Source organism: Dipodomys merriami, unplaced genomic scaffold (assembly GCF_024711535.1).
Source record: "Dipodomys merriami isolate MVZ:Mamm:240054 unplaced genomic scaffold, mDipMer1.0.p SCAF_7, whole genome shotgun sequence".
NCBI classification, from domain to species: Eukaryota; Metazoa; Chordata; class Mammalia; order Rodentia; family Heteromyidae; genus Dipodomys; species Dipodomys merriami.
This window is the reverse complement of record NW_027206290.1, coordinates 40,329,780-40,354,428: the sequence shown is the minus strand read 5'-3', so window position 1 is coordinate 40,354,428 and position 24,649 is coordinate 40,329,780. Positions and strand designations below refer to the sequence as shown.

The 24,649-nt window shown below is 48.3% G+C and overlaps 1 protein-coding gene across 8 annotated transcripts in view; it reads left to right on the top strand.

The window, feature by feature from the left end:
• Positions 1 to 24,649, top strand: part of Spag17 (sperm associated antigen 17) — a 127,926-nt gene that overhangs the window by 14,684 nt on the left and 88,593 nt on the right. For 7 of the 8 annotated variants that reach the window (XR_011368688.1, XR_011368689.1, XM_070006447.1 and 4 more), the window contains exons 2-4: positions 5,648 to 5,791; positions 6,739 to 6,825; positions 23,579 to 23,710. Coding sequence is in view for 6 of the 8 variants with exons in the window: in XM_070006447.1 (XP_069862548.1) it covers positions 5,648 to 5,791; positions 6,739 to 6,825; positions 23,579 to 23,710 (363 nt within the window). In the remaining 2 variants the exon portion in view is untranslated. The remainder of the gene's footprint in view (positions 1 to 5,647; positions 5,792 to 6,738; positions 6,826 to 23,578; positions 23,711 to 24,649) is intronic. The other variant, XM_070006446.1, reaches the window with a different exon arrangement.

The following is a 24,649-nucleotide window of genomic DNA, read 5'->3' as shown; positions in this document are numbered from 1 at the left end:
AATATTCACAAGACAATATGTTGGAAATGATCTGTACAACTTGGAGGGGGGCTGGGGAGAGGGAAACTAGGAGAAAAATGAGGGAGGGGGTAACAAGTTCAACAAGAAATCTACTTATTACTTATGTTATCATAACCCTTCTGTACTTCACCTCGACAATTTAAAAAAAAATGGTCCAGGCCCCAAATCCTTGGGTACATTCACTTACCTGATTGGCAAATCTACCACCAAGAACCTGAGCTGAATATGTGTTGCAGAAGAGAACTTCATTCTGTCAGAAGGAAGGAATCAATTCTGGAAAGATCTATTAGGGGATGTGGGTGACAGAAGACAGCATCAGGCCTGAAAACCTGTCTGAGCTGTATAGAGGAGCTCACTGAGGCATCATCAGAACTAACCTTCAGCTCCTTGTATTGGCCATGGTTCTCAAGAACTGGCCCTTTGCAGCTTCTGTATTTCAGATCTAGATTTGCAAAACTAACCCGCTTAATAGTGGTGATTCAGCCAGCAGCCAGCCCGTCCAGTTTTATGCATTTGGAGCACGTAAGCAGATCCTCATGTCAGCTGGTAAAGCGTGCGGCTGCCTCCTGTCCCCGTCCCCAAGAGGCTGTGCCAGCACCACCACCTCCTGTGTCAGACAGTGCACAAACCTGCAGCCGGCACTGCTCACTCGACTCAGAGAGGTTTCATAGGATCCATTTTGTAAGACTGCATAAAGCTGTGTTACAAAAAACATATTTTTTAAAGCAGACAGCCATTGATTTGCCACAAAACAGGGTGGAGGCAGCAACAGAGAGGGAAACAATTATATAAGTCCAACACATGTGGCTCACCCTGTAATCCCAGCTACTCAGGAGGCTGAGAGCTGAGGCTGAGGTTGGTTTGAAGCCAGCTGGGATAGAAAGTATGGGAGACTCTCCTTGTCAACAATGAACCACCAGAAAACCAGAAGTGGAACTGGTGGCTCAAAGTGGTAGAATACCAACCCTGAGTACAAAAGCTCATAGATAGCACCCAGACTCTGAGTTCAAGCTCCAGGATCTCACACAGACACACACACAGACAGACAGACAGACAGACAGACACACACACACACACACACACACACACACACACACACACACACACAAATAATAATACATAGTCGTCAGTTTGGTCTAATGAAAATTTTTCTTTAGCTAGCCCAAAGTCCATACTGACACTCCCTTACTGACAGAGACTGGAAAACCCAGTCTAAGCAAGTGTGTCACGCGCCCCCGCATCTGTGGATCTCCCTAGCACATTTCCATTTCCAGCAGTCAGAGAGTCCAAGTTTGCCCATCAGCACCGTGTTCACCACCCACTATAAAACCAGGTTTTCAAGTGTCCCGTGGAGGCTATGTGACACTGTTGGGGCCTCCACCAATCAAAGTGCTGCTGGCTGCAGAAGGTTCTGGAAGTATCCTCTCAGGCACTGGCCTGCCTCCAAAGGTGAAGAAGAGAACATGGGTGCCATCCGTGGCCTTTCCCCATTATCTGCATCTTCCTTGGACAAAAGCTACATATGTTTTTTGTTGTTTTTTTTTTCAGTGTCCTGCGATCCTGTTAGAAGGTGGAATGCGGAAGTCAAAATGGGGGAAATTTTAATGCATGGAAGAAAAATTGGTTTAAATTTCCCCTTTGTGTGTCTCCCTGGGACAGGAGGCTTGTGGAGACAGTCAGGCTCTCTGCGTGTGCAGGAATGCTTTCTTGCTCTAGGAGACTAGTATGTAAGTGTTTGGGTTAAGACGCCCTCCTGCTAGGCTTCAAATTAGGTGAGACTGACAAAGTAAATAAAAGGTAATGGATTGTGTCCATACATGACTTCATTCCATCCCCTGGATGACTTGATCAATAATGGCTAGGCAGGGTTCGGCAGTAATCATGGGTAATGCGTGCCTCCGAGTAATTGAGAGCGAGGCCAGCCAGACCCAAACCTCCCCCTTCACCACGGAACACAGCCAGTGCACACTGTCTTTTCTTTCCTTTTGGTTTCTTCCTTGAACTCAGGGTCTCATGCTTGCTCATTTCGTGCTCTACCACTTGAGCTGTAGCTTCAGTCCAGCTTTTTCCTAGTTAATTGGCCATAGGGTCTCAAGAACTTTTCTGCCCTGGCTGGAACCTTGATCCTCTAGATCGCAGCCTTCTGAGTAGCAAGGATTACAGGTGTGAGCCACCAGTGCCCAGCTCCAAGGTGGTTTTTCCTCAATGATTTGTGTTTCCTTTCTCTAGGCCTTACCCTCATCACAGGGAAGCTCTGGATCACAGATGGGTGCGGCCTGGGCTCACAGGTGGCACTTTACAAGGTTGTGCACCTCTCCTGCCCCCCGCCCCTCCCCCCCAATGGCTAGCCATTTGTGTTCTCGGAATTTGGTTTCTCTTCCTCCTCTATGAACTAAAACTTGCAGGCTCTACGTAGCTGCACAGTGGAGCATGCAGAGGCATGATTCTGGCTGCGGGTTACTGTCCATCCACTGGTGACAATCTGGAATCTACACGTTTCCCTGAGTAGTAAGAGGAAGATTGGGAACGCCTGGACAGTGGGCTGCCTGCCCTGCTCCTGGTGGCCGGGGAGCTGGCATTTCCTAGCATCTCGCGCCCCCTGCTGCCCAGGGCTGCAAATGCGCCTGTCACACCCAGCTGGGCCCTGAGTGGCCTCTGCTTTGCCTGCTGCTGGGGTTCTGGTACTGTGTCCCCATCAGACACGAAAGCCAAAACTCCCACAAAGCCCTTCTCGGGCTTTGCAAAAGTCGGTCCAATTTCTGGAGCAAGTGTTTTGCGGATAAGACGGCATCGACAGGAACTGGCCCCAGCTGGCCTCTTCAGACCCCTTCCAGGGGGGTCTCACAGAGCACTCTGCACCAATGGGCCCTGCTGTAGCTCAGGGGGATGCTCTGGGACCCCGCAAACTTCAGTACAGTGCCTCAGATCGCAGGACCCCTCCTGAGGAATTCCTTTAACCTCTGATCCTTTATAAAGATACTGTTTTTTTTTTTTAAAAAAAAGGTGGTTATATGATGTGCTAATGATTTAGTACCCAATCTAGTTTTCAATCCTCTAAGCGTTTTATTATGCAATATATTATCAACATAAATCTTCACTAGTAATCTAGGGTAGGTTAACGTTGATATTCAAATCCCAGAGACTTGCCCTCAAGAAGGTCTGAAATGATGATTTATGTAAGCCTTGGGCTGTGGATTTCTATCCCAGATGACTGCGAACCTCATGGGTGTCAAATGTCCCTGGACCTGTTCTTCACACCTATAAAGAAAGCATTAGGGCCCCTGCCACCTGGCCTTGGTAGGGATCCATTCAGATACCATCTGCCTGGCATGTGGTAGACACAATACTCAGGTCCTTCCTCCTTCCTTCCTGTCTGCCTCTGACAGCAGATACTAGAAGGCAGGTAGGAGATGTACCCCAGGACCCAAAGCACTGAGAGGCGGTCTCTTCTTGTCCACATAACTTCCACGTACTTGCAGAGACAGCAATATTTGCAGCAAGGAGTAGACGGAGAGGCAGAGAAGAACATCAGAATCTTCAGGGTTGGAAAGTGTGACTGCCAGGAACTGCAAAGTATTGCCTTCCTGCAGCCAGGACCAGCCTTGAGCAAAAAAGCCAAGCAATGGAGTAAGGCTCTGAGCTCAAGTCCCAATGATACCACAAAAGAAATTTTAAAAAAAGCCCAAGCAGCTAATTCCTTGCTCTGCCCTAAGGGAATTGCTTCTTCCCCAGCAGAAAGGATCACTATCACAAACAGAGAGGAAGGAATTACTAAACAAGGTCATTGTCTTTGACATTGTTTTTAGTAAGTAATTGTACAAAAGGATTTCAGTTCTGGAAGTCGTGGGTAGGATGTGTGTCAATCAGTGTCACCCTTGCGTTGTTCACTGTCTTGAGTCATTTACTTCTTTAAATTATTGGGTGCAAATTTCACATCCAAGTATAACTTTGATTTTCATTTTCTTTTCTTAGTGGTGATACCCCTGTGTTGTATTAAGAGGAAAGATGTACTCCAGTCCTTACAATCTAATATCACAGAACAGTCAACAATTATTTCTTGGATTCTCGCTATACTCTTAGCATCATTCACTCTCAGAATGTGCCAGGGAACAAAGCTAAGCCCCCCTGCCTTTGTTGTCTTTGTTGTGGTTGTGGTGATGGTGGTGGTGTACTGGACCTTATTGTTGGAATGATGGTGAAGGTGGTGGTGTACTGGACCTTGTTTTGGTGGTGGTGGTGGTGTACTGGACCTTGTTGTTTTGGTGATGATGGTGGTGGTGTACTGGACCTTGTTGTTGCAGTGATGGTGGTGGTGGTGGTGTACTGGACCTTGTGGTGGTAGTGGTAGTAGTGATGGTGGTAGTACTGGACCTTGTTTTGGTGGTGGTGGTGCTGTACTGGACCTTGTTGTTGCAGTGGTGGTGGTGTAATGGACTTGTGGTGGTGGTGGTAGTGGTGATATACTGGACTTTGTTGTTTTGGTGATGATGGTGGTGGTGTACTGGACCTTGTTGTAGTGATGGTGGTGGTGGTGGTGGTGTACTGGACCTTGTGGTGGTAGTGGTAGTGGTGATGGTGGTAGTACTGGACCTTGTTGTTGCAGTGGTGGTGGTGTAATGGACTTGTGATGGTGGTGGTAGTGGTAATGGTGGTGGTACTGGACCTTGTTTTGGTGGTGGTGGTGATGTACTGGACCTTGTTGTTGCAGCGGTGATGGTGTAATGGACCTTGTGGTGGTGGTGATGGTGGTGTACTGGACCTTGTTGTAGTGATGGTGGTAGTGGTGGTGGTGTCTGGACCTTGTGGTGGTGGTGGTGGTGTACTGGGCTTGTGGTGGTGGTGGTGGTGTACTGGACCTTGTTGTTGTTGTGGTGGTGGTGGTGGTGTACTGACCTTCAACCCAGGGTCTCATGCTCTCTTGGCTTTTTTGCTCAGGGCTGGTACTCTGCTGCTTGCGCCACAGACTCACCTCCAGTTTAGGGCTAGTTAATTGGAGATGGGCCCCTCCTGGGCTTCCTGGAGGGCCTGGCTTTGAACTTTGACCCTCTGCCCTCTGCTTCAGAGTCTCTGGGTGACAGCAGGATTTTTGCTTCTGAGAACAACTTCTCGTGTGTATTTGTGACACAGACCTTACACACCCGTTCTAAGTCACTAACATAAACCATGCCTTCCTCAAGAGCTTGATGCTCGGGCCTGAAATCGGGCACAACGCCACCCCTAGCCAGCACTGCAAGGTCAGCGCAGCCCTCGGAGGTCAGCCCAGCCCTTGGAGGTCAGCCTGGCCCTTGGAGTTTAGCCCAGCCCTTGGGGTTCAGAGCGGCCCTCGGAAGTCAGCGCGGCCCTCAGGGGTCAGCCCAGCCCTGGGTGGGTCAGCCCAGCCCTGGGGGATCAGCATGGCCCTTGGGGGTTAGCCTGGCTCTCAAGGTTGGCCCAGCCCTGGGGGGTCAGCCTGGCCCTCGAGGTCAGCATGGCCCTCGGGGGTCAGCGCAGCCCTCAGAGGTAAGCATGGTCCTCAGGGGTCAGCCCGGCCCTCAGAGGTCAGCACGGCCCTCGGGGGTCAGCGTGGAGCCTCCCACCCCTGCGCCCTCCCCAGAACACCCGCTAATGCGGCTGACTTCTGTCACAGAGCGACTGGAAGGGCTCGGTGGCCTTCGTGGTTGGAAACCAGATTGAAGATGAGCTTCTCCTCATCGAGGCCCTCACTGCGGTGGTTCAGATCCCCCAGAGGAGACTCTTCAGTGTGGTGACCTGGCCGGACATCCTCCAGCAGGTACCTGCCATGCCTCGCCTCTGTGCATGTGCCAGAAGGTGCCTGACGCCCCCCCCCCGCCTCCTAGCCCCACCTTCCTGCCCTGCGCATGCTCCAAAAGGTGCCTGGACACCCCCCCCCAATCCTCCAGCTGCCCCTCCCTGCCTCTGTGCCCTGACCAGAGATTTCAGTCCAAATACTGGGTGTTTCGTAAAATTCAGTGCAGTCCTTCAAATCAAATACCAGTTGCTAGAGACAGCAACTGGTGCTCATGCCTGTAATCCTGGTCACTGAGGAGGCTGAGATCTGAGGGTCACGGTTCAAAGCCAGCCCGGGCAGGAAAGTCCGTGAGACTCTGATCTCCAATGAACCAGCAAAAGAATGGAAGTGGAGCTGTGGCTCAAGTGGTAGAGAGACAGCCTTGAGTGAAAAAGCTCAGTCCCAGAGCTCAAGCTCCCAGAGTGGCTATGCACAAGCACACGCACACACACTCACACACACATACGTACACACTGCAACAGACTCACACACACATACACATACACACACATACACACTGAAACTCAGACTCACACACATGCATACACACCGAAACAGACACATACACACTACATACACACAGACTAAGTTCAGTTGTCTAGTCGGGAGGCGTCACTGCCGTTAGGATGTGATCCCTTCACCATCCCTTCGCTTGGCACAGTGCTGACGTCAGGCTTGCTGAGCTCTGTGAGGTTATCTGGTGAAAGATTAAAGAAGAATAAAACACTGGCCTCAGAGAGCCTGCCAGAAGGTGCAGGACATGGCAGAGGCAGCTGTGTCCCAGCTAGAGCCACCCGGAGCCTGCCACACCACCCCGCAGGCAGCTGCCTGCTGCTTCCTGGAGGCCCAGGTCCTGGAAATGAGTTTTGTGTGTGTCTGCTTCCTGCAGGTCAGCCTCTTTCCAATGAGTCTATTTACTCCTCTTACAGATCAATGAAATAAATGCACTTATTGGAAATGTCCCAGCCAAAAAGGCGAAGAAGAAAGTAAGCATTGGCCTTCCATTATTCTACGAGGTAGGTGTGCCACAGAGGTTTCTAGAAAAATGACAACCAAGTGATCAGTATCTTATTTTTCAACTTCATTCTTTGGTTGAAAGTAAATTTCTCATCCTCAATGAAGATGTTTGTTCCTGATGGTGAACACACACACACACACACACATACACACACACACGTGCACACATACACACATGCACACGCACACACACACACGCACATGCACGCACAGTTTTGCCACACAAACAAAATCCACCTTTAGGAATAAAATTGTCTCTATTTGTCATTTGATTAGCAGTTAACTCATGATTAATTATTTAGTAATTTAATATTGGTATTGATTCTTATTATAAATTTAACTATAGTAATATTTACTTATTTATTATTTAGTTGTTTATTATTTAAATATAACTACAGCCACTTAAAATTATAGATCAGAAACTTATATACAAACTGTTTGATTGTACTTTTCCATGAAAATTACTGTGCGTGCTGTGTGATGGTCCCATGTGCGTGTGCATGTGTATGTGTGTGTATGTGTGTGTGTGTGTGTGTGTGTGTGTGTCCTGGAGCTTGAACTTAGCTTGGGCTCTGTCCCTGTGCTTTATTGTGTTCAATACTAGTGTTATCTTACTTGAACCACAGCTCCACTTCTTGCTTTTTTGGTAGTCAAGAGTCTCATGGGCTTTCCTGTCCAGGCGGGCTTCAAACCACAGTCCCCAGATCTCAGTCTCCTGAGTACCTAGGATCACAGGCATGAGCCACTGGCACCAGCTTGTGAGGGTCCCTTTCAATCAGGGATTGATATTTGAGTTGTACAAAGCATTGGTTTAATGAACAACACACAAGTTCTCTGACAAGACAGAACCACAGCGAGAACAATTGTCCGTCAGCTCCTGATCTTGGCACCTTACAATCCAGGGGGAGGCAGTGTTCTTCAGACTGAGGATAGGGCCTGTCCCAGCTCCACTCGCTGCTTATAGCAAGTGTGTGCAAAGGGTTCAGAACCAGCGCTCAGTGCAAGAGGATTCCCCAGCCCACCCTAGGCCTGCAAGGAATGATAGAAACCCTACATCAGATACTGGTGTGTGTGTGTGTGTGTGTGTGTGTGTGTGTGTGTGTGTGTGTGTGTGTGTGTGTGTGTGTGTGTGTGTGTGTGTGTGTGTACCCAAGCTTGAACTCAGGGCCTTGTGTGTGTGTGTGTGTGTGTGTGTGTGTGTGTGTGTGTGTGTGTGTGTGTGTATACCCAAGCTTGAACTCGGGGCCTTTTGCTCTTGCTTAGTTGGCACTCTATCACTTGAGCCTCACCTCCACTCTGGATTTTTGCCTGTTAATTGGAGATAAGAATCTCACAGACTTTCCTGCCTGGGCTGGCTTTGAACTGTGATCTTCAGATGCCAGGCTCCCCTTCCCCACACTCCCAGGAATGAGTATTACGAGTGTGAGGAACCACCAGTGACCAGCCTTAAGACAAATTTGTTTCTACTTCAGTCCATTGATGTCCATGTCACGTGTCTCCGGTCTGGAATGTTCTGTCATGATCTCTTAGGCCCTGCTTGGGTACAGGACTACCTGAACCAGGCTCCTTGGGTGTAGCCACGGCCTCCAGCCCTCTGGGTTTCACGGGATTACCTCTGCTGCCCTGTTCTCACTCCCTTTGTGCCGTCCTATCCCGTGTTGGGCTATTTGGAATGTGTGCGCTCAAGTTGAAATATGATGTGATACCTGCCTCCAAATGATCGGAATTTTTCCTTCTGAAGTGGTCATAGCCATCCCGGGTCCAAGTCTCGGGCCTGGGACCAATTAGCTCCCCCAGAGGAGGCTTTCTTCTTCAAAGATGCCCGGCGAGAATCAGATGATAACAGGCCTCGTTTAATCCGGGCAGGCATCCCGACTTGATGTGGGCTAGCGCCCTGCGACAGCCCCGCACGGGTGGACCGCCCTCCCTGCCCAGGGAGCTCTGCGACTCGGCCGGCCTGGCCCGCCTCGCCTGGGGAGGTCCCCCCACATCTGGAGCCCCCACATTCTTCCGGAGGAACGTTTGGGCAGCAAGCGTCCCAAACCCTCCCACACACCCTTTCTGAATGGTTCCAGAAGCTAGGGGAAGGCAGGGCGGAGCAGTTAATGCAGGCGTTCATTAACATCATCACTGCCACAAAGGAATGGGAACAGATAGCAAATGCAGGGTGTGAGTGTGTGTGTGTGTGTGTGTGTGTGTGTGTGTGTGTGTGTGTGTGTGTGTGTGTGTGCGCCTGCGTGCATGCCAGTACTGGGACTTGAACTCAGGGCCTGGGCTTTGTCCCTTAGTTTTTTTCATTCAAGGTTGGCACTCTACCACTTGAGCCACAGCTCCACTTCAAGATTTTTGCTGGTTAGTTGAAAATAAGAGTCCCCTGGGCTTTCCTATCCCAGCCAGCTTTGAGCCACGCTCCTCAGATTGCATCCTCCTGAATAGCAGGATTACAGGAATGAGCCACAATGGCCGGCTCCAGGACACTCTTGTGGGCTTTCAATCAGGGCCTCGTCGTTCTGACTTTAAACACAATGAAGCACCGCTGTGCTTCCCAGTCTCCTGTTCTCCTGGCCTTCGGTTGATTACAGGCAGCCAATGAAGCTGAGACTTCATGGCAGCTCACTCCACCCCTGACTAGTACCAGAGTGCCAGGACCTCGGCCCATATTCCCAGGGACAACCCTAGATGTCTGGGGTAGGGCTGCATTCCCAAGCAATGCACTCAGGGTTTGGTTTGGATGGTTTGGTGTTGTGTACACACTGCCTCATTTCAAATTGTATAATTTCCCCCCCTGAAACCCAAGAATTCCATCTGGCCATGAGACTGTCTCTGTGAGATACTCTTTCTTTAGAAACCAGAGTACTTTGAAAAGCAGCTATGCTGCGTGCTCATGTCGCCCCGCAGAGAGAGGGCCACGGCTCATTTGCCTGTTCATCCAGCTTTTCCTTTTGGACCCCTTGGCCTGCTTGGCTGGAGCAGCTCCAAGAACTCAGATGGGGTGGACACGTGTGCAGCTGCTTCCCAGTCCTCATCCCCAGTATGGGCAATGGGTGGTTCTGTGCACTGCGGGCAAGTGTCATCATACATGCAGCCCCGATGGGGCCACAGGTCAGTTTGGAAATGGATATATGAATATTACCTGATCATACACTGACCAGATCCCACATATAAGCAAGTCCTCATGCGAGCACTCTATGCGGGGCAGGGGGAGCCCACATAACCCTGAGGCACACCCCCAAAAAGGGCAAAGTATCCGTCCATAAGCCCGGTGCACAGTAGCCCTTCCATAAATATTGCTTGAATGAATGAATGAATGATTCAATAACAGGAAATAGTCAGTGGAGACTCTGAAGGACAGGTGAGAGGTTTACAAGATGGAAAAGAAGATGAGATTACTCGCCAGAGTGTGGGCGGAGGGAGGGGAGGGACTCAGGCCAGAGGGGAAGATGGCATTTGCAGGGAGGACTTGATGATTCTGTTTTGTAAAAACAGCCTCCCAGGCCAGGCACTGGTGGCTCACTCCTGTAATCCTTACTGCTCAGGAAGCTGAGCTCTGAGGATCACAGAACAGAAAAGTCTGTGAGACTCTTGTCTCCAGTTATGCATCAAACAGCCAGAAGCAGAGATGTGCTCAAGTGGTAGAGCATCAGCCTTGAGTGGAAAAGCTGAGTACGATCAGCCAGGCCCTGAGTTCAAGCCCTCGTATACACACACACATACACACACACACCCACCCCCACACACACACACACTCTAAACATGGGGGGAATGTACATGTTTTAGATTCATAGCTGAGCTTAAACTTACTTGCTGAATCTGTTCAGACACTTCCCTCTGTGGGCTTCCTGACCCATATGGAGCACCGTTGCCATCATCGGGAAGGGAAGCACTGACACACTCCAAACCTCCTCCCTCACGGGATGGAGTCAGACACACAGTAGGTCCACATTTTAAGGTGGCTGTGGAAATTTCCCACTCGTCCCAGTGATTTTGGTAAAGAAGGAAGACAACGCTAACCAGTGGGCTGTGGGTGGTTTTACAGCATATGGAAAGTTCTTCGGTTCCATTCCCTGTTTCTATTCCCATCAGAGAAGTCCATAAGACTGCTATCTCCAAAATAACCAGCAGAGACAGGGCTGGTGCTGGCTCAGAGCATGAGGCTCCGAGTACCAGCGCTCACGCCATGCTTTGGTTCCCGGTTCCTGGGTGTGGAGACGTTCCCGACCAGCTCCTCCCATGCGTAATTAGGCAGAAGACACACTACATGGGAGAAGACTCCCATGCCATCTAGCCTACCACCCCTTCCCACCTCCCTCCTTTGTGCACAGTGTCTCAAATGAGCTGTCGATCCAATCAAATCGGAAGCCCTTTTAAGGGTGGCCCCCTGTCAAAATGAAAAATGGAAAGTTCATGCCGCGGGTAGAAATGTATACTATGTGAAAGTATTTAAGGGGTTTGGCATTATTAAAATGGCAGGTACCCTGGGAATAAGGAGAGCAAGATGTCACAGAAGGAAGGAAGGGAAGGCGAGAGAGAGGAGGCCTTCTCTGGCCTTTCCAATCTGCTTTTTGAAACAAAACAACCCCCCCCCAAAAAAATTGCTGGAAGAATTGGAAGGTCGCCAACCTAATGCCATTACTTCATAGGGCTGAGGGACACCCCAGGAAATTACAGGCTACTTCGTTTACTTGCAGGGAGAGTATTAAAAGCTGCTGCAGGAGATCGCCTAATGGGGTGCCTCGGAAAAAAAAAATACAGCTTGATTAAGGCCAGCCTGGCCCACGCGTGGTTTTCAGAAAGGGAAGGTCATACCTCGGGAACTTGGTGAAATTCTTTGAAGCTGCTAGGGCCTGCACCGTGTTGAAAGACTGTGCAGCCCACAACTGGAGTGTTGTGTCTGTGGTTCATTGGTGTTTGGGGGTTCCTGATTCCCTAACCACCAGCAGAGAGAAGGATAGGGGGAAATTACCTCTGATGGTACACGCTGGGAGCTGGAGCAAATGAATACGGCCTGATACCTATTAATGTCGAATCACGACACTGAGGACCATTTGGCTGTAACATATCTAGGAATTACTGTCCCCCAAACTGTCCCCCAAGGCTTTAGAGGCCTTTCCCACTCACAGAAAGGAAGAAAGTGCTCGAAACTCACAGAGGAAAAGGTTAGGGGGAGTTGGAACCCAATGAATCTTGCCACATGGAGAAAGAGAGCAGTCAATCGTGTCCACACCTGGAAGAGGCCAGCGCAGCCCAGCAGAGAAAGTAGCGCCCAGGCCTGGACAGAGAGGGGTAGAAGGCCAGGGGTCTGCTGCTTTACGAATGGGATCAGGGTGCAAATATGTTTGCTCCTCCTGGGAAACTTGGGGCTCTGATTCATAGAAAAGTGCAGCAACTCAAGCAGAAACATGGGGAGACAAATCCCAATTGTGCCAGAATCTCATGTGCCAGCCTGGCGCCGGCAGCTGACAGCCCAGGGGACAAACAGGCATCAGGACAAACAGGGTGACAGGCAGGCCCCAGAGGCCCAGCACAGCACTGAGACTCACTCGGGACAGGTCCTCCTAGGAAGTTTGTATTTCTGTTTCATAGGAAAAAGGAAGCCAATGATAAGACTTTCCAAAGGAGGGGAATATAACCAATGGTGCTTTAAAACAAAATACTTTCTGGGCTGGGAACGTGGTTCAGTGGTAGAGAGCTTGCCTTGCACGCATAAGGCCCTGGGTTCGATTCCTCAGCACCACATAAGCAGGGAAAAAAAAGCCGGAAGTGGCGCTGTGGCTCAAGTGGTAGAGTGCTAGCCTTGAACTGAAGAGCTGAGGGACAGCGCGCAGGCCCAGAGTTCAGGCCCCACGACCAGACCCAAAAACAAACAAACAAACAAAAACACTTTCTGGCTACTAAGTGAGATCCAAGGTTTGTAGCCAGCCAAAGCAGAGAAGTAGATGAGATTCCCTCTTAACCACCAAAAAACTGGGCTGGAAGCATGGTTCAAGTGGTAGAGTGCCAGCCCAGGAGCAAGAAAACCGAGCAAGCAAGCATGCTTAATAAGCATGCTTAGTGCCTGAGTTCAAACACCTAGTAGTAACAAAAAATGAAATGCATATATATTCATATCCTTCACTATTCTCTATATCAGAAGATATACATGTATATATTATATATAGTTATGTACCGGGATATCTATATAGAGATATGTACATATATGTGGATATATATTTATCTATAGAGATAAATTTATATACAGTAACTTTTAAAATGTTGGAAGTAATCCAGTGATTCACACAGGAATTGAGTTGGTTTCAGTTGTGCTCATCCATGCATGGTTTGTAGTGTAAATTACTTTTTGCTATAAATGTAAATTAAAACAACAACAAACGGTCCCGTTCAGCTCTGGTGGCTCACACCTATAATCCTAGCTACTCAAGAGACTGAAATCTGAGAATTGCAGTTCAAAGCCAGCTTGGGCAGACAGATCTGTGAGACTCTTATCTCCAATTAGCTAGCAAAAAAAAAAAAAAAAAAAAAAAAAGCCAGACATGGATAAGCCAGACAATGATAAGACTTTCCAAAGGAGGGGAACATAACCAATGGTCCTTAAAAAAAAAAAAAAAAAAAAAAAAAAAAAAACACTTTCTGGGCTGGGAAGGTGGCTCAGTGGTAGAGCGCTTGGCTTGCATGCATGAGGCCCTGGGTTCGATTCCTCAGCACCACATAAGCAGAAAAAAAATCCGGAAGTGGTGCTGTGGCTCAAGTAGTAGAGTTGCAAAAATGCCAAGCAAGCGCACAAGGCCCTGCGCTCGAGATAAATACCCGCACACAAAAAAAGCTGGAAAATAAAAACCATCATCCTAGAATTTTACAACCCAGTCTTACACTGTCATCATTCTGCATTTTCCCATCTAGATCATTCCCCTCACTCTTACACCCCACCTTTATTGAGTTTCCCATCTGTGCGAGGCCCCGAGCAGTGGAGGTGTCGACGCGCTCACCCCACCTTGGCCTTCATCCTTTGTGCATGGTGTGTTGCTTCCTGTGGTCCTGTGTCTAGGGACACCTTGCAGGAAGTCTGATGTCGAAACTACGAAGTTGAGCCTTGGGTGTATCTGAGACTGCTCTTCACTGAGGCTCCTGGCTGATCGCCTTATGGGACACAATACACAGCAAAGGGCAATGATGCCAGGCATGGTGTGGAGGGGAGGGAAGGGGGAGGAGAGAGGGGTGGAACCTTCCAGAAGTCATCAGGGATGCAGCAGAGATACAGCAGGCCCTGGGTTCTCAAAGGGAGAGATTGCCTGGCTGGAATTGAGGTATGGTAACGATTTTCATGCTTAGACACATTTTTTGTGTGACCTCTATTCCTGGAATTCTTTTTCCTTACAATCTTTGATTGTAAGGAAAGGAACAAGAAACATCAGATAGGTCAAGGGAAAGTACTCTGTCTCTGAGGTCAAACTCCAGTTTCAGCACTAAATAATACATACATAAATATATAAATAGGCATAAAAGCTGGGATCCTTCCTTCTTTCCTTCCTTCCTTCCTTCCTTTCTTCCTTCCTTCCTTCCTTCCTTCCTTCCTTCCTTCCTTCCTTCCTTCCTTCCTTCCTTCCTTCCTTTCCTTCTTTCTCTCCCTCGAAAGAGGGAAGTACTGAGGTGCAGGTACTGGGGCTTGAACTCAGGACCTCACACCCCACCCCGCAGGGCTGGTACTCCACCTCTTGAGCCACAGCTACACTTCTGGTTTCTTATTTCTGAAAGAAGAGTCTCACAGAGTTTCCAGCCCAGGCTGGCTTCAAACCACGCTCCTCAGATCTCAGCATTCCTGAATAGCTATGCTTACAGGTGTGAGCCACCTGTACCTGGCTGGATAGAAATGTGTTTCTGTTTAATGAATAGATATTATGGATGTTCACTTAATGACTTTCAATCACATATGATAAGCCCGTGCAAGTTCATTCTCCTGTTTCTCACACGATTGGTCAGGAAGATACCCTCAACGCCCTCAACCCTGGTTGAGCAGCGCGGAGCTCTCTAGGAGCAAAACATGGGCTCTGGACTCCTTCTGGAATGTACATATAGAAATATAGTTATAAATTTGGTTGTGGGAACTAGAATACCAAATCCTACAGATTCTGACCAAGGTTAAGGCATGGTAATGCATGACTTTAGTCCCAGTTCCTTAGAAGGTGGGGATAGGAGGCTCAAGGTCCAAGGCCAGCCCAGACAGAAGTTGCAAGTCCTTATCTAAAAACCAAAATTACAAGAGCAAAAGAACTTGGGAGTACTTGGTAAAGCACTTACTTAGCAAATGTGAGGCCCCAAGTTCAAACCCTAATGCCACAAAAAAAAAAAAGAAAGAAAAAGCTGAACTTGTTCAATAAGCCCTGTTAGTAGGTTCATATTTCAGCTTCAAGCTTGGTCGGATCGCAGTGCTGAGGCTGTTTGAAATCTGTAAACTCTGACAGTGACCTAAACCAACAACCGCTATGCACAGCCCTCCATGTGGTGGTGCCAAGCACGTCACATGAAAACCAACGAGCTTACCATAGCCTCAGACAGCCTTTGTCCGGAATTTATATGAGCCAGGCAGCCGTGGCTCACACCTGTAATCCTAGCCTGACTCAGGTGGCTGAGATCTGGAGGATCATAATCTGAAGCCGGCCTGAGCAGAAAAGTCCTTGAGACTCCATCTCCAAAATAACCAGGAAAAAGCCAAGCTGGAGGCATGACTTAAGTGGTAGAGCACCAGCTGCACACAAGGCCCTGAATTCCAACCCCAATACTGCCAACAGAGACAGACAGAGAGAGGAGGAGGGAGAATTCATATGACAAAGTCTACATCTACATTTCTGTGTTTTCATCCCAGGATGTCTTTAATTAGATCCAGCTCTTATTAGAAATAGCTGCTTATCTTAGCTATTCCCAGTCCTGCTGCTACCCTGCAGAGTAGCCAAGCGGGGCGGGAGGGGGGAGGGGGGGATCCGAGGTGACACAGGCCTCTGGGAAGACCGCAGAGCCCCACTGTGTTGATGAAGACCTGGTTTGCATTGTATGCCTCCAGACTTGTTTTAGACTATCATTTGGAGGGGGGAGGGGGCGGGAAGAGGACAGATTTGATCTGAATTTAATGCAAGAGGCTAATATATTACTTTTTGTAACTAATAAAATTTCAGGGACTGACAGCAAATTTGGGATTTGCGTTGCCGTCAGTAAAATGTCTGCTTTGAATTAGGCAGCCCGATTTCTTCTTCCTGCCCAACTTGTTTCAATTTCCCGTGCACAAACCATGCATGGAACATTGCTGAGGCTTTCCCATGCTGGCTCATTTCAGGATCCTCATTTGATGAAGGAATAGACATACACACACACACACAGACACACACACACACACAGACACACACACACACACACACACACACACAAACATACACACTGGTCCTCCTTTCTGAAGCAAGTGAAGGAGATACACTAGTGGGCTATGCAGATGCCTTCCGTCGCTGAAGGCTGAGACTTATTCGTCACAAGCTGGGGAAAGTCTCAGCCTTGCCCAGGGCCAGCGTCCGGTTTTATGAACACAGTTCCTGCCCTGGGTGTAGGTGGAGAAGCAATTGCCGGGCTGTGATTTAAGAGGTGCTGGAAATTCTGCTTGTCCAAAAATAGCCCCCACCCCCGCCTGTTGAGTTCAGGCACCGTGTCCATAAAAGCCAGGTTTAAATGAAATGAAATTGTGCATTGAGAATGGCAAGCCAGCTCTGCTGGTCTCTCTGGATGCTGTCCCTTTTCAGAGGTGGAAGCTGGGTCCTGGGTCGGGGGCAGGGAGGGGGGGGGTGGGGGGGGAGGGGTCGGGGCGAGGAGTTCAGCCAGGTCCAGGGTTTAGGGCAAGACATGCATTGCTGGGAGCCATCTCTGCCAATCTCTTTACTATCCACTCTGCCTTTTTTTTTCTTTTTTCCACTCCTTGCCATGCCAGGGCCTGAGCACTGTCCCTGAGCTTCTTTTGCTCAAGGCTAGCACTCTACCACTTGAGCCACAGCACCACTTTCAGCTTTTTCTATGTATGTGGTACTGAGGAATCAAACCCAGGGCTTCATGCATGCTAGTCAAGCACTCTACCACTGAGCCACCTTGCCAGCCCATCAACCTCTTTTCTTCCATAATATTTTCTGGAACATGTGATTTCTTCAAATACATTATACTATTTGCTGGGACATTTCAAGAATGAAATAATAAGAATTCGTGTTTCAGGGTATTTGTTATTCATTAGTATTTGTGCCAGTGCTAGGGTTTGAATTCAGGGCCTCATACTCTTGCATGACTTTTTTTCCCCCACAAGGCTGGTACTCAATCTCTTGAGGCAGACCTCAACTTCTGGATTTTTGCTGGTTCATTGGAGATCAGAGTCTCAAGAACTTTTCTGCCCTGGCTGGCTTCAAACTGTGATCCTTATACATCAGCCTCCTGAGCAGCTGGGATGACAGGAGTGAGCCAGCAGTGTCTACAGCTAGTATTTTTTTTTCAAGTGCAATGAAGAAAGGTGAACACTGAATTTAAAAAAAAAAACAACAACAACAACAAAAACAAAAATCCTCAGCCTCCACTGGGAAGGAAGGCCATGGTGGGCACGTGGGCGGTAGCTTCCAGTGCAAGTAGTGAAACGGGAGATCCATGCCAGGAGGTGATCGACACCTCAGATGAGCAGAGGTGCAGGGGCTTCAGGGATCCCCGTATCCATATCCCAGCACAGCTGCAGGCAGTGACTGTCAGTGTCTGCGGTCCCCTGTCTCTATTCAGGAAATGATTTGGGCCGGAAGAAAATGGAGGAAACGGAGGTGGACGCCAGCCAGGGGTGGTGGGAGCTGCGGGCCCCTCAGATTCAGGTTGGGCAGTCCTGAGCCACAGGTCCCCACTGAGCTAAACCCAGAAGAAAGCAGCAGCTCAGCCCATTGTCCTGAAGGCAAAGGGCAGAGGCAGAAGTTGTAAGAGCAGGGAGGGTATTTCATTTAAACACAAGATCTTAGGCTAAAGCACTGTCATCTCCACAGCAGGCTGGAGACCGGGAATAGGGGAGGCTGGGGCAGAGGAGGGTCCAGCCGCTCCAGCCAGGGGTGAAGAAGCCCTCAAGGTCACCACACTTGCTGGTCAGGAAGAGAGCTCTGAAAGTAGACAGCCTGTATTGGAATTGCATCCCCACAACAGAGAATTCCAGAATGCGCCGGAGAGCACGCAATCTCCTGGGAGCAGGAAAGTGTGCCAGACTTCTTTTGAAGGTTGCTATGATTATAGAACCCTCTTGAAGATCTATGAATCCATTTTAGAAGGTGGGAGCTCTTGCAGCTAACGACAGCAACAACAAAAATCCTAATCTAAGGAAAGAAAGAAAGAGAAAGAGAGAGAGAAGAGAGGAAGGGAAGGAGGGATGGAGGGAGGAAGGAAGGAAGGAAGGAAGGTAGGAAGGGAGGGAGGGAGGGAGGGAGGGAGGGAGGAAGGAAGGAAGGAAAGAAAGATGGCTGTCGTAACAGCATCCCACGTGCCGACGCACCCTGAAGAAAACCCCTCTGCAGTGTCTTCAGCTGCATCATTGAGCTCTGGGCCTCTGTATTTTTGCAGATACACAGAAATACTCTGTAACAAATAAGACATTTTGCTTTTTCCTTCTTTAAATATGAGCCACACCAGGTGCTGGTGGCTCACGCCTGTTAGCCTAACTACCCAGGAGGCTGAGATCTGAGGATCATGGTTTTTATTTTTTATTGTTATTGTAAAGGTGACATACAGAGGGGTTGCTGTTACCTAGTCAGGTAATGAGAACATTTCTTTTTGAGCGGTGTCACCTCCCATTTCCTCCCAGTTTTCCCCTCCTGACTCACAGAAGTTGTATAGTTCGTTTTCACCATAGTATCTAGTGAGTATCACTGCTGCATTTGTTCACCTTTTGTTAACCAGCAAAAAGCCAGAAGTGGGGGCGTGGCTCAAGAGGTAGAGCTCGAGCCTTGAATAACAAGAAGAGAAAGAGAGTGTTAAGTCCAGCAAATATTTCTGATATAGACCCAACCTTTCTGATGGAGATTGTACGGATTCGATTGTCAAAATACCCATCTCCCCAGGGGATTCATTACACTCCGAAGTATCCCTGCATGTGGAAGCATGGATCGGGCCTGCCTTCCATGGATCCGCTCTGGCTGCCCCACAACTCCCTGACCGCCCCCAAAGAGGCCTTAATCCCTGTCAAGTGTTGTTATGCAGCCGTGGGGTTGTTTATTTAGTTTCAGTAACTCCTTGTTACTGCCAAGTATTATTTCATTTCAGCACCGATGTAAGGGGTCCAATGGCTGGAACTATTTTACATCCCTGACATGGCAGAGAGATGGAGACTGTTTCATTACAGACAGCTGAGCGTGATGGCCGAGCCCCCGGCCATGCGTATTTATCATCATTATTAACTTCTCACCAGGCTCAGCCGCGTTCCAAGGGCCTTAGACAATGTGATCTAGAAGGACCCCATGTCTCCTGTCACCTTTAAATTTATGAATGGACAGTTTAATATTGCTTGATTGTTTTCTTTTCCTCTTCTCAGAGGGAGAAAATATGTTGCTGTCACTCACATTTTTTTCTATACTCTTTTTTTTTCTCTCCTGTTTCCATCGCTCTCCCCCCTACCCCCGTTACCCCGATCCCTCCAGGTGGTTTTCCAATTATACCTCGTTGGAAATTATTCATTACTTAAAGAATGCGAACGGGATAGACCAGACACACGAAGGACCCAGTAGTCCAATGACTGAAATGTAGCTGGCACTTCATAAATGCAGGAGGAATGGGGCTGGGTGGGCAGAGGGAGCCGGAAAGCAGGTTAAGCAAATGCAGGAGGAATTAAGAACAACAGAACTCCCACTTCTAAAGTCCTCTGCCTTCTGCCCTGTGCTGTAACAGAACGTGTTTCCGTATTCGTATTTTGTCGCTCTCCACCTTTCCGTACTAGAGCCAAACAGGTGAATCTTGTCATCTCCAGCTGATAGGAACCTCAACTGTCGTCCTCCCCAGGCCTTTCCTCTCTTTCCTGACCCAGGCTGTGAGGCCTTTAAGAGTTACAGTTCTGGGCCTGAGGACCATTGGCTCACGCCTTTCATCCCAGCTACTCAGGAGACTGAGATCTGAGAATCATGGTTCAAAGCCAGCCCAGGCAGGAAAATCTGTGACTCTTAGCAATTACCCAACGAAAGGCTGGAAGTGGAGGTGTGGCTCAAGTAGTAGAGCACCAACCTTGAGAGAAAAAAATCCAAGTGAGATCTTGAGGTCTTGAGTTCAAGCCCCAGTACCAGCACATGCACAAAAAGCTGCTTGCTCTATAGGCTTCTTTTGAGCGAGCCTATGAAATCAGGAAGAAAACCACACAGAATTTCTTCCTTGTTCCTTCCTTCTTCTTCTCCCTTCCTTCCTTCCTTCCTTCCTCTTTCTTTCTTTCTTTCTTTCTTTCTTTCTTTCTTTCTTTCTTTCTTTCTTTCTTTCTTTCTTTCTTTCTATCTTTCCTTCTATCCACCCATTTAACCATCCATACATTAATCTAACCTTCCTCCTTTCCTTCATTCTTTTCTTTCTTCCTTCCATCTACCCCTCATTTATTCACCTATGCGTCCAACCAACCTTGCTCCTATCCATTCATCCATCCACCCATTCAATCATCCATACATACATACATACATACATTCATCTCTTCATCCTTCCTTCCTTCATCCATCCATCCATTCACTCACCTATCCATCCATCCATCCACTCACCCACCCACCTTTCCATCCTTCCTGCCATCCATCCACCCAACCAACCACCCATTGTTTAGAAACCCAGCACTCTACAGTTCTGACCCACCAGAAGTAACTTTGATGGCCTGTTGAATCCCTTTCTCTGGGGTACGTTGTTGGGCTTGAGCACAGTCTACCATTCATAGACTACTGGGGACAGGGCCAGGGGAGCACCTCCAGCATCTCATCCATCCCATGAGCCAGGCAGGGGTGCCACCTTCCAGGTACAGGTGTATAGATTGTGAGGAAGAAAGACGCCACACACACGCTGGGTAACACGTTCCAATGCTGACTTCACATCAACACTGCGTTGTCTTCATAGTGCAGGGAGATGCTCCATGGTGCACCAGTGGCTCGTGCCTGTAACCCTTGCTCCTTGACAGCCTGAGATATGAGGCTTGTGGCTCAAAGCCTTGGTAGACAAATTTGTGAGACTCTTAGCTACAATCAACTACAAAATTTCAGGACTGGAAATATAGCTCGAGTGGTAGAGCACCAGCCATGAGCAAAAAAAAGCTTTAAAAAAAAGAGTATGAAACCCTGAGTTTAGGCCCCATAATCGGTACAAAATCAATCAATTAATTATCCAGGTGAGAATGCCTTGGATCCAGGGGTTACAAAGCTGCTCGGTTGTCAATACACTGTTTGGCTAGTAGTAAATAATTCTATTTCAAACCGAATATTCAGCTCGGTGTAGCGGCTCATGGGAGGCTGAGGCAGATTCCAGCTTAGTGGGCAGCCTAGGCCACATAGCAAGCATGAGGCCTGCTTCATCTCATCTTGCAAGAGCCTTTCTCAGAAAAGAGAGAGAAAGAAAGAAAGAAAGAAAGAAAGAAAGAAAGAAAGAAAGAAAGAAAGAAAGAAAGAAAGAAAGAAAGAAAAGAAAGGAAGGAAGGAAGGAAGGAAGGAAGGAAGGAAGGAAGGAAGGAAAGGAAGGAAGGAAGGAAGGAAGGGAGAGAGGGAGGGAGGGAGGGAAGGAGGGAGGGAGGGAGGGAGAGAGAGAGAAAGAGAAAGAAAGAGAGAGGGGGAGGGAAAGGAAAAGAATCACACCAAATATTGACCCTGACAGAGTCTAGACCGGGTCACATGGCCCTCATTGGCAGTGAGCGCCTGAGCTGCACTCAGCGTGAGTTCCCTCCCTCCGGCCCCATCACCCCTGCAGGTGCCCTCCGTTCTGTTCCCAGGAACTCCAGCCATCATGCTCCTCTCCTCACTTGTTCCAGCAGGAGCAGAGCAGCCATGAGAAGGAAGCACTCTGCCTCCTGAGGACTGCTCACAGAACACACACCAAACTTTTCTGAAGTGTGTCTTTGCTATGCATGTGCCCGTGCGTGCACTGGTCCCAGGGTTTGAATTTGGGACCTGGGCACTGTTGCTGAGCTTTTCTGCTCAAAGCTAGAACTCTACCACTTGAGCCACAGCTCCACGTCCAGCTTTTGGGTGATTAAATAGAGATAAGAGTTTCATGGACCTTCCTGCCTGGGCTGGCGGCTGGCTTGGGACCTCAGTCCTCAGATCTCAGCCTCCTGAGTAGTTAGGATGACAGGCGTGAGCCACCGGCACCCGGCTTGGTCTCTTTGCCCTGTAGAAAAGAAGCATATGAAGGAATCTCTCCCTGGCTCTTCCAATCTGGAAGTCCCCTTGTGCAAACTTAAGAGGCGCATTCCATTTGGACACACCATCATCCTCAAGGTCCTGTTCAGTGACAAGTTCTGTAGGCTCCTCCCTTTCTTTCAGCTGGTTCCCTGGGCCCAGGGGTCACCAAACCCCAACCAACAACAGGAGCAAAGCGCAGGGGAAACCCTGAGACACAGTGGACATGCCATTGTCTCAGACCCCGGGGCCTGAAATCGACACCATATGCACCGTAGTTTCAAGCAGGGGGGGAAAGCCACATGTCAGAACACTTTGTAACACCTAATTCATCCTGAGGTTAGAAATACATGTGATGCTCCCTTGAAAAAAACAGAAGTTGAAAAAAAAAAGTCTTTTAACTAGGTTATTTCTGTGACAGTCCTTCAGGTAGAGGTGAACTTTACTAGGGAGACACCACGATGAAAGAGCAACACGTAACCCCCTTCGGTGGTATATTTTACATGATATTTTTTTTTGCAGTAAATAAAGTGGTTATAGGGCTCCAAAGGGAAGGGCCCAGATGTTGGAGAGTTGTGTGAAATTTAGGGGAAACAAGCTATAAAAAAAATACAGTCATAAAACAGGCTGTCAGTGCCATGCATCTGGACAATACAGCTGTATGTTCCCAGCGGCTGTCGTCACCCCAAGAAAACTCAGTAACCTTATTTCACCCCAATTAGGCTGCACACCAACAGGAGAAATGTTTAAGTCGCAAGAGGGGAGCAATATTTGTATGGCGCCTGTGTGTCAAGCAGCTTTTATCTTGCCTCTGAATTCGGTCTCCAAGAAATAAAAGACCCCTAACATCATCATTCCTGCTATTATAAAAAACCCTGCTGAATGTCTTATGTCCTCGTAAGTCAGAGTGTGGCAGCGTGGACCACTAGTGACACCAAGTTAACGACAGGCCTTGTGTGACGTGAAAGCGGCCTGTCGCCCGTGCCCCCCTGGACCTCCCTGTCTTTCTTCTGCCCTCTCCGGAAGTCAGGATCCAACACCGCCACAGGACGATAGGATGGAAACTCCAGGCCTCTCCGCCCCCCTCCCCCGCCCCGACTTCGCTTTCCTGAACAAGGCTGCTGCTCTATCACGCAAGTGACAGCTCCACTGCTGACTTTTTGCTGGTTAATTGGAGATTTTAGTCTACCTGAGCTGGCTCCTAATCCTGATCCTCAGAGGTCAGCCTCCTGAGTAGCTAGGATTTCAGGTGTGAGCCACCAGCGATGGGCTCTTTCTGTCTTATTAGGAAAAGGAAAGTGGTATCTAGACAACCCGACCTATTTAAAAATCACCATACAGTGTTACTTTTCCTAATAATTGTGTTTCTTCACAGGTGTTAGTAGCAGCCAAAACAATTATGGACAGTGGAGAGAAGTTAACCCTGCCACTGATCGGGAAGCTCCTGAAATTTCAACTTCTCCAGATTAAACTAAAGGATCAAGACCGCCGAGAAAGCGAGAAGAAGGTGGGTGAGAGTGGCCGGGTTGTCTGCAGCGGGCAGTGAAGGCACAGAGCAGGCTTCTCCAGAAACACACTCTTCCTCCTGACGCCGCTATTTAGTGTTAGCTGGCATAGTTAGGTGCTGTTTCAATCCAGGGAAAAGACTATCCAGAGATCTATTGGGGTGATTATGAAAAATCCACTATGGGGGAAAATCGATGAAAGTGGTAATATTCAGAACTTGTTAAGATTCTTGTTATTGTAGTGTTTTTGCGTAATTGTGGAAAGGAAATGACCCAGAAACAGAGAACCAGGAGAAACAAAATGGGAGGAAAGCCACTCAGGGCAGGATCTATTTGCTATAAGTGACGTATAATATATGGGTGATTATTAAAATACAATAACGTGACATAACACAGTGACTGCCCGAGCAGAACCCCATCACTCCTATGTACATATCATACATCCAACAGTTTCTTTACATGTGGACTTCTCATTTATTTCAGTTTGTGGAAATTGATCTGTCTACTTTCACAACTTCATATTTGCATCTGAAAAGTAATTTAAAATTCCTTGAGCAAAGTGATGCCAGGTTCAAACTCATTTGTTACGATCATTACACAAAATGTGAAATGCTTTTCTTATTTTCCAAATCAAGTGGAAATCATTTTGTAAAGCCAAGATCATGCTTCAGGACACCCATAGGTCACACACGTGTGTGTGTGTACATAGGAAATGGATTTACACATAAGTACTTAGGATCTCAGGCAGAAAAGGCAAAGACAGTAGAAAAAGAACGTGTGGAAATATTCCCACTTATGCCTTCTTCATTTGCAAGACCCTAACAACTTAGTTTCCTATCTGAACCCAAGTTCTGATGAATAGTTGTAGTCATTAAAATACTACTACTACTAATAATAATAATAATAACAATAGATGGGTATGGTGCTCACATCTGTGCTCA